At 37.7% G+C, this 10128-nt stretch overlaps 2 protein-coding genes across 2 annotated transcripts; both read left to right on the top strand.

Moving 5' to 3' along the window:
• Positions 1-4280: 4280 nt before the first annotated feature.
• On the top strand, positions 4281-6128 carry LOC149101085 (melanocortin receptor 4-like). Its single transcript, XM_089276207.1, has one exon. It carries the CDS (start codon positions 5211-5213, stop codon positions 6126-6128), a length of 918 nt encoding a protein of 305 aa, XP_089132333.1. The 5' UTR covers positions 4281-5210.
• A 2774-nt stretch (positions 6129-8902) lies between these two features.
• LOC149101084 (melanocortin receptor 5-like) lies at positions 8903-9949 on the top strand. The gene has a single exon (XM_089276211.1). It carries the CDS (start codon positions 8968-8970, stop codon positions 9868-9870), a length of 903 nt encoding a protein of 300 aa, XP_089132337.1. The 5' UTR covers positions 8903-8967; the 3' UTR covers positions 9871-9949.
• Positions 9950-10128: the final 179 nt, after the last annotated feature.

Here is a 10128-nt window from a genome sequence, read left to right as displayed (position 1 = left end):
CATACTGGGGGCATGCTTTCTAAGGGCTTGGGCATGCTTTCGAGCGCTGAAGTTGCTAACCTCCTAGGGGATGTGGGGGCATACTCCTCCCGGGAAATTTTGAAATTTAGACGATTGGAATTGCTATTTTCAGCCATTTTCCAGTCAGTATTTGGACCTAAAGTACAATCGAACCTATGACTATTTTTACCATGTTTATGTTAACCGTTCTTTAACTCAGAATCTCAACTGCCTCAATCAGATAGTCTCTCCTATCTATAATCTTCCTTTGAATTTGGCGTAACCCTTATCTTCTGCTGAAGACGAGAAAACCTTGGCAGCTTTCCCCTGTCACTCTTTTCCTTCCATAATTTGTTGATAATACAGCTTCATATTCTTTTACTGGTGACCCACTAATAAAAATATGAAGCAGACGGTCGACGATCTCTTTCCTTTTTCCTTAAGCGTGTTTTTAGGCGTTTTAGGGCACTGCTCACTCAGCTGAGAGTGATGGACTCAGCAATGACGGACTCGACGTGGACGTTTTAGCATATATAAGAAAGCCTGGGTTTCACGAACCGCCGACATCGCGCGTGAGAAAGGAAAACACATTTACATGTGAAACTCTGGAAATGCGTCTTCACTTCGAGTCAGACATTTAAAACAATCACTGCATTCTCAGTTCCGAAATTCGCTGTCGGTCTGTCTTGCCACTGGTGTCGCTTTCTCTATTTCGCTGGAGTAGTCTGTCGTTCGTCGTCAATTCATAGCTCTCATGTCGCCGTTTCAAGGCCATGTCGCTTGTCGGAATTTGCCCCTAACAGGGTCTCAGGATAAGTGAAACAATTTAATCATTGTTCATCTGTTTGTTCATATATATAATAATATGTGTATATTTATATAATCGTGTTCTATAGTGCACGTGGCGTCGGTCCAAATCACGTTTGTTGTACGTTCTGACGTTTCAGACAACAGCTGATAAAGCTAGTGCCTGTACTCACTAGAATTTTAAGAAAATCGCCATAAACAAATTATAGATCAATGAAGCAAGAACTAGCTGAAATAAAAATAGGAAATCACAACGTGTCTAATTCGTGAGAAAAACAGTCTAAATTTAATTAGTAATTACGTGAGTACTGATAGCCCTGGCCATGCCATTTTATTTGGCGTATTTTGTTTGCTTAGTGGCGAGGCATTGGTATGTAACAGAAAATAGTGGACTGTTGTCAATACAGTCCAAAATTATCGTCAGTAAAATATTCTAAATAAAACACCTATTGGCCGGTTACCTCCGCGGCCACCATTAGGTCATTCCGATAAGGGTTTCATTATTGTCTTTACCCCTATTAAGCGGCCACCCAAAATTTAAGAACTTTGTTTTGGAAAGGGCGATGGCAGATAAGAGTCTGAAATTGAACGTGCATGACGAGTGATAATTCAAACACACGTCTATCATGATTGTCTTGAATTGACTCCATGTTCACCAAGAAATTTATAGCCCGACAGTGAAAAATTAAATATTCAAGGTACACCAACCTCTATTTAAGCGGCTAGCCCCATTAAGCGGTCACCACCCATTTCCCCGAGGGTAGCCCACTGTATTACATGTAAACCAAAAATAATTGCATAGCGCGAAAAGACCTAGGTATGAGTTTAGCGTTACAGTATTACGCAGGGCATGTAGGTAGCGGTGGTCGAGTATAAGATAACAACAGGGGCAATGGTAAACTATTCATTCTTTTCATTTCTTAATGCAGTCTCTTCCTACTCAACACGATTGTGTGCTCCCAGTGATTCCAAGCCTTACGGAGTCTTACGTATTAGGATAGAAATTGTCCTACCCCTACCCCCTAAAATGGGATGACAGCATTGCGTGACGAACAAAGAACCGCTGCAAGCAAGGATTCAAGCCATCAAACCATGATGATCAAACGTAATCTTTTGGTGTAGTGCAAAGCAAGAAACTATCTACAAATGACCTAGCCGTTTTTGACTTAGATGCAGTGGTGATCATATGTGTCGAAAGAGGGTCACAGATTCATGGTATTCGACCGCTAAGTAAGTTGACAGTTGGCGATGTACATCGGACGTTATGTAAACAAGCGCTAACTTCTGCTTTATGTGCGACGAATGGTGAGAGAAACACGTCAAATCGGCTTTGAACCTGCCTTTTACAGCAAATGAGGTTAGAACATTTCGAAATTATCAGCTCAGTGTCTATTTCAACTTAACATAGGTCAAGTCATGTGGCGCATGTAAAACATATACGTCTAACCCGTAAATTGAAATTTGACGACGGATGGTCAAATATTTGCATTTTTGACATACTTTGAAAAGCTCTCGCGTCGCTCACAATCATTTGCCCAAAGAAATTTTTACAGGAATCTGTAGACCATCCTTCTGCGATTCAACCATCAGAAGCTTAATCCATTTGAAGGTTTCGCACATGGTGAAAATTAATTATATTCACGAAGTACTTTTAAGTGAATGAAATACATGTCTTCGAAATTTAATTATTTTGCACCCCAAAAGACAACGCAACATTCCCTAAAATCAACCCAGTACACATTTCAACATTGCACAAAAATATTTGAGTGTTTTAAAGACGGAAGAATGATGTGGTTTTGCATGCGAGGCTCTCAAACTTATGTAATAAAATGGTGCGTCAAATGACTATTTTAACGGCATTTGGTAATTTGCATATTTCTTTGAAATAAAAGGATATTATGCCAAAAAAACTATCCAGTAGTTTTTGTCATGCCCTAGCCTATCTACCATAAAAATATGAGCGAAATCGGATTATCGACCCTTGCCGAGTTATTTTCCATTTTTATGGACAGGGACTCTTAACTGTTATTGTCAGAGTAAACCGGGCAGTAGCAAAAGATCGCGGTCGGCCATCTACCTTCATCTTCTCACAGCATGAAAGCTATCCGAAAAGATCAACAACCATGACATTTGCCGAGGTAGGCGTTCGTTTTTCTTCGAGATATCACCACATCATGATTTTGACCTCTCAAGCGGTCTAAAACGGCCGAAGCTTCGGGTAACTTTAGGTGAGCTTAAAAAATACTTCGTACAAATTCCAGAAACTCTTATTTTCTTGCGATAATATTTGTCCCCGTGTTAGTTGATTGAGAAATATTAGAGGTCTTTCGCTTTAATTTTATGGTGTTCACGAGGTGCCAAATATCGCTGCCGAGTCGTTAATGAGCATGACCCAAATTTTAGCCATTTTCAGCGAGTCGTTTATCAAAAGTGCGGCAGTTTATTTTCCCAGAAAGACATTTCTGTGATAGTCTTTTGCACTGCTATCAATATCCAGTTTAGTTAACATTGGTATCTACAGGCAAATCGGAATGTTTACATAGGTTAATAACGATGTCACAGCTTAAATATTCTATGCTGCGGTCCAGCTTACTATTTATTGCAGATCATTTCAGTAAATCATCGATAACAATCGCAGAGAGTCGGCATAAGGTGATATTCTTCGCTAAAAATTTGGCGGGAAATGTTTCTGACTAATGATTTGGACTTTGCGAGACCAATTACTGCGATTTGTCTGTAGATACCAATTTTAACCAACATTATCGCACGAAAATAAGACTGTTCTGGAATTTGTACGAAGTATTTTTTAGGTTCACTTAAAGTTTCCCAAAACTTCGGCCATTTTAGACCGCTTGAGAAGCCAAAATCATGATGTGGTGATATCTCGAAGAAAAACGAACGCCTACCTCGGCAAATGTCATGGTTGTTAATCTTTTCGGATAGCTTTTATACTATGAAAAGATGAAAGTAAACGGCCGACCTCGATATTTTGGTATTGCCCGGTTTTCTCTTACAATGACACTTAAGTCAATTATGATTAAATTTCGGATCTATGATATAAAGCAGAAGACAACAATGCAGTTATAGGGTTCAGAACGATATCAATTTATGAAGGCTACTGTAAAGAAAATGAGATATATTCCGTTTAAACATTGACTCATGAGAGAGAGACTCAAAAGACACTACCATCAATTTGTTAACGTCCACCAAAAAATATTTGTGTTGTCACTGTCGTGATAAGCAAATAGAATTTTTTCATTTCCCTCCTCAAATAAACGTAAATGAAACCCACCCGACAAAAGAGACATGGGTAACGAAAATATGAAAACAAGTGTTTTCCCAACTTTGAAGTTCCATCATGCACTAATATATTTAGTCCTTTATGCCCTTTTATTATCTCACAAGGCTCAATTGCAAGTGAACGAGACTCAAACTTTATAGGATTATTTTTCATTCCATATAAACTGTTTTTTTTTTCTTTTTTTTCATAAAACGCCATATTTAGATTATATGAGAGAGGATTTTACATGTAGAATTTAATTAAAATCTAGGGCAAATTGCATGGCGAATGTAACGACGAATTGAATCACATCACTTCAACTTCAAAGATTTATTGACAAAATCCAAACGTGAAAATATTGGTCAATTAATTTCATGACTAAACAAACATGTTGCTTCATTAGAACTATGATAATAAGTTAGAAGAAATAAGAAACAAGAAACATCCGAAAAGAATATTTCTGATGTCACTGGCCTTTTTTAAAACAGTGGTCTTGACAGTTTTAATTTTCTTTAAAATTTATTTATTTTTTAATTTAACAATAACGCGTTAACGTTGATTGATTGAAGTGGGATAAATTTTGCTGGTGACCAAATATTTTCCGGCGGCTGACATTTATTATTTTAACCTTGCTCAGCTGCAAAAGAAACCTTCTCGTTACTCCAGCACATGCTCTACGAGAACAAATTCAGGTGCTTATGTCAGAAAACGAAATTCTGGAATCAACGCCAACAAACAGGTGTGGTAGACATGATATTTTTCTTCTCCAAAACAAAAGCTATATGAGTCGAATGACGGTTTTCTCTCGTATATCTCATTGTAGTTAAAATTAGTCACACAACTTACAAAAATTTCTTTGTAGCCAACGGCGGATGGGAAAATAAGTTTTCGTTATCAACCAAATCAAAATTCGAAATAATTATGAACTTCAACCTTTCAAGTTCCCAGTCAAAGTATATATTTTCAAGGTTGTAACCAACTTGTCAGTTTTACTGGTTTACTTTCAAAATTTCTTCACAAACTATTACTCTTTATTGTTAGGAATTAGACGAACTAGTCTTATCTTTGTGGAGCAGAAGATGACATAGAATAAAAAGGTCGCCGTGACAAGGAAAGACAGAAGATGGTAAACTTAACTGAAGATGGAAACCACACGACAGTTCAAGACTTAGTTTGCAAGCCACACTTCAGTGGAACAAATCAAAACATAATTGTTTCAACTTTAAATGCTTTGCTAGCTTTCACTGCATTTCTGGGGAATGTTCTGATCATTGTTGCTCTTCCAAAGGTGTCGTCCCTTCATTCACCATCAAAACTTCTGTTAGGTTGCCTAGCAACTACTGATCTCTGTGTTGGCCTCATTACACAACCCATCTACGTTAACTTTTTATTGTCCCCAGAAAATTCCAGGCGTTGTTACTATTCTGTAATCCTTAGTAATGTCATGGGTTCAATATTTTGTGGAGTGTCGTTGCTAACATCGACTGTTATTAGTCTGGACAGACTTCTTGCCCTGCTGTTAGGACTAAGATACAGACAAGTGGTAACTTTGAGGCGAATGCGGACCCTCGCTGCAGCCATTTGGCTCTCTAGCACTGCTCTTGCAATAATGCTACTTTTTAACACCCTTGCAGCTCTATTTATCATATGCATATCAATGTTATTATGCATAGTAACCTCAAGCTTTTGTTACACTAAGATTTACCTCAAGCTTCGCCTTCACCAAACTCAAGTACAAGGTCATGTTCACCAAGGACAATCGAATGGAGGAGTAATTAAACTGAATATAGCGCGATACAGAAAAACTGTATTCACCTCTTTGTGGGTACAGATAGCATTAGTGGTTTGTTATCTTCCTTACTTTACCGTAACTATATTTGCTTTAACTGGATTACTTGCAAAATTTATTGACCTTGCCTGGGGAGTAGCAATATCTTTCGTTATGTTCAACTCATCTCTAAACCCATTTCTGTACTGCTGGATGATGAGGGATGTAAGGCAAGCAGTGAAGAACACGATCAAGCAGTTATGGTTTTTCTGAAGTTTACTGTCTCGATAACTTCGAAAGGCATAATTAATGAGAGCAGTCAGGAGTTAAATTCGCACTCTGTCTTCTCTCGCAGATCTCCTGTTTTCCTCGTTATCTTAATTTCTGCCTTTCCAAAATAACGCTGCTTGTTAAAGATAAAGAATAGCTAGTCAGACCTATCCAGTCTGAGAAAAGATGGTACACTCAAGGAATTATTGTGCGGCGAGATGGTAGGCACTTCTACCAACGACGGGCGGGGGGAGGGGGGGGGGGATTCTGCCCACTCCCACTACCATCAATCCAGTCTCCCGACTCTGAAAAAAAATACATAAATATGCTTTGAGTTTTAATTGGGACAAAGGGTAATATCAGATTTTGGCCAGTTTTGTTACAAGGTCTGAACATTTAATTTCAACTTAAATTTAATTTCATCATGTTCACATGACATGAAATTGGTGTGATCTGTAACTTTGAATGATCTTGTGGGATGACGTTTCACTATTTGGCTGATTGCGGCAAAAAGTAGTTTCTTATGATTTGAGGACGAGAGTTGAAGTCAAGTTTGTTGCTCAAAACCAGATGTTGTAATTATGCGTGTTTATATTTTACAGCTGGGACATAAAAACTAGTTAAATAAGTATATGCCTTCCGTTTGTAATCCGTGTTTTAAATCTTCAGCATCCTTAACCATCCTTTTTCCTTTATTGTTTATTATTCTTTCTTTGGTGTTTCTCTATCATAGTGACTTTTATTTTCATATTCCCTTCAACTTAAAGGTGATTTTGTACGTGGCCAAAATAACTCAAAATACCATGACTAAGCTCTTTTAACAAAATATATTTTTGAACCGTTATATTTCATTTTTTTTAGGACGTTTATCAAGCCTTATTTAATTCATTTTTTCGGTTTTTAGTCATTTATGGTGACTATGGCTGCTACGATAAATTTATTCCAAGATGGTGGACTCATCTGGCGGTTGTTGAATATCCAGGGTGTAATTACTACTTGATATAACCCTATTATCTCATGTTGTTTTTCTCAGAGGCAACGTTTTTAGACATCAGTGTTCCCTCTAATGGTCATTCTCATTGTTATCATACCTGGGAAATTACTGGGAAGTGAAACGGGGATGGGAGTGGGAGTAGTTTCGTTCTCTCGCACAGAACTCGATGTGGATAGGTCTTGAATAAATAGATGTTAATAAATTAAGAAAACAGCTCGATACATGACGTAAATTACCCCTTGAAACACACATCAGGCAAAGTCGAACTTCAAATTGGTGTTAAACCTCATTAGAAAGATCGTTGCATGATCTTTGAGGCCACCGCAAAAAGGGTTCTTATGTGCTGAGCGTACGAAATAATTAAATAACACACGCTTAAATATTTATTCAAGTATGAGTAATAAACATAAGTATAAACATTTTGAGCACATTTAGTATGTGCTGGTCCATACGAAAAAGATTGTATTTGCCAATAAATTAATGTCACGGTTTGAGTGCTTTTTCTATACACAGCACGAGCTACGGCTCACAAGATTTTCATGAGCACTAAAAAAAAAAAAATTGTTGAAACGGAAAAGAAGAAAGCTCAATTTGATACCGAAATCAGGTACGGGATTTTCTGGTCGGGAAAGTAAAATCTTTCTTTTGTTGAATCACACACTTGAGTATTTGAATCCTCTCTAGATGAAAGGTTTTATTATCAGGCAGTGAATAGCTGAAATACCTCCCGTTCCCTTGAAATTGATTATACAAGTTAAAAGGACAGTGTGGGAATAAAAAAAAAAAAAATGAAATAAAGCCATCACCTCCTGTATGTAACATCTGTACCTAACAACATAAATAATGGCGCGAGTAAAGCAGAACATTGTACAGAGCACAGGGGTATACCTTTTGATCAGTTATTTTAATTATCATTTTGTTATGGTATCCGGAGTAATAAACGTAGATTTTAGTTTTATCAGCTGAAGCGGAAGGCTGATAACATTACTTATATCCCTTATATCACTCAAACCGAATAAAATCATATTGTGGCACGAAACACAACCAAAGCATGGTTACGTCAGTAATGCATGCATAATATTATTTCAAAAGACGTTCAAGTACATCATCCTAGCCAAAGCGGAGTCATCTACAGAGAAGTCTAAGCACGAAAGTAACTGCACACAAGATTTTCCACCTGAAAAAAATGTTCATTAATTCCGTTTTAGAATATTGACTCTGGGTTATTAAAAGTATATTAAAGCGCACTAAGCCGTAATTCTCGGAGCAGTTTAAGGTTATTGCAGAAAGCGCGGACGCAAAAAAGCTGTTATTTGCTATATTTGTCTCTAGATCAGAGCTATCTGTCTTGCCTTTAATGCCAAATACTTGAGTAATAATTTACCGGGAAGCATTTCCTTTTATTGAAACGGAAATTGTCACCCACGAGCAAAAAAGGAGCCATTATGAAAACTAACAAATGTTGGCAGATTATCTCTGCACTTCAGTGGTTTTTAGTTATAAGAACCCTGAAACACTATTCTCATTTTCCCGACAGATAACTTGTTCAACAATTTGTTTTTTGGTTTTCGAATAGCATTTACAAAACGATGGAAGTTCGTGATTCAATTTTCACAAAATAAATTAAACCAACTGTTTACACTGGAAAACACGTACATATGGTATGATCATCTAAAAGCAATTTCCTTGCAAATTATTACCTTTTAGTAATCAGATAAGACAACTAAACCGGTGTTATTATCTTCTGCATGAAGCACATTTATTACAATAGTATTGACTCCAACAGAGGGCGACAAAGTAAAGGAACATTTTACACTTCTAACGACAAACTGCGAGAGAAGCAAGAAAATGGCGAACGTAACTGAAAATGTTGGATGCATCACAGGTCTTTGCGTGACACATCAAAAGATTGCGTCCTCGGCAGTAAACAGTATTTTAGCTGTAATTGCATTTTTGGGAAATGTTTGGGTCATCGTTGCTCTTCAAAAGGTGTCGTCCCTTCATCCGCCATCAAAACTATTATTGGGTTGTCTTGCCTGCACCGATCTCTGTGTGGGTATGATCACACAGCCTCTCTTTGCCGTCTTTTTGGTGTCACCAGAAGATTCCCTAGCTCAGAACTGTATTTTCAATATTTTTAATAGCTTGGCTGCATTGTTCGCGGGAGTGTCTTTGTTAACATTGACTGCAATAAGTGTGGACAGACTTCTAGCCCTGTTAATGGGGCTAAGGTACAGACAGGTGGTAACCTTAAGACGTGCATGGATTTTTGTTGCTCTGTTTTGGCTTGTTAGCATTACGGTTGCAATGATATTCTTTTTCAACTTTCGTATTACCATCTTCATCATTTCCATAGCGATGTTATTCTGTATAGTAACATCGACTCTATGTTACACGAAAATATACTTGACGCTTCGTAATCACCAAGGACGAGTTCAAGATAATGTCCACCAAGGACAAACGAACGGAGATGGAATTTCGCTGAACATAGAACGGTACAAAAAAACGGTGTCCAGTGCATTATGGGTACAAATTACATTAGTGGTTTGTTATCTTCCATATGCTATCGTAGCTACAATATTCGCCTCCACGGAAAGGCGCACACAGTTACTTGACCTTTCTTTGGAAGCAGCGATAACTCTTGTTTTGTTCAACTCGTCTCTTAACCCATTTCTGTACTGCTGGAAGATGAAGGAAGTAAGGCTAGCAGTGAAGGTCATGATCAGACAGTTTTGTTGTTTCTCATGTTAACTATACAATGCCTTAGTTGTAAATGCGACCTGCCGTCGGTGTTTCAGAGACTTAAAGCTTAGTGTGCAGTACGTACTATATTGGCAATTTGAAGTTGCGCAGAGAACTAAGAGGAGTTTCAAGTTTTAACCGATCGATAACTGACACAACCATGAAAGATCATGTCTGAGATTGGCTTTCTGACCAAGTTTGGGGCCTTTAGGTTGAAGTAAGACCAAGTTATCGACTTTGAAACACTGTTTAAAATTAACCTATGTA

This window comes from Orbicella faveolata, unplaced genomic scaffold, assembly GCF_042242905.1.
Source record: "Orbicella faveolata isolate gen_17 unplaced genomic scaffold, um_ofav_v1 contig_4, whole genome shotgun sequence".
Taxonomy (NCBI): Eukaryota; Metazoa; Cnidaria; class Anthozoa; order Scleractinia; family Merulinidae; genus Orbicella; species Orbicella faveolata.
This window is presented reverse-complemented; position numbering and strand designations above follow the sequence as displayed.

What these genes read in the sequence shown, in the direction of transcription:
- LOC149101085 (XM_089276207.1), top strand. Translation starts at nt 5,211, where the DNA reads ATGGTAAACTTAACTGAAGATGGAAACCACACGACAGTTCAAGACTTA.
- LOC149101084 (XM_089276211.1), top strand. Translation starts at nt 8,968, where the DNA reads ATGGCGAACGTAACTGAAAATGTTGGATGCATCACAGGTCTTTGCGTG.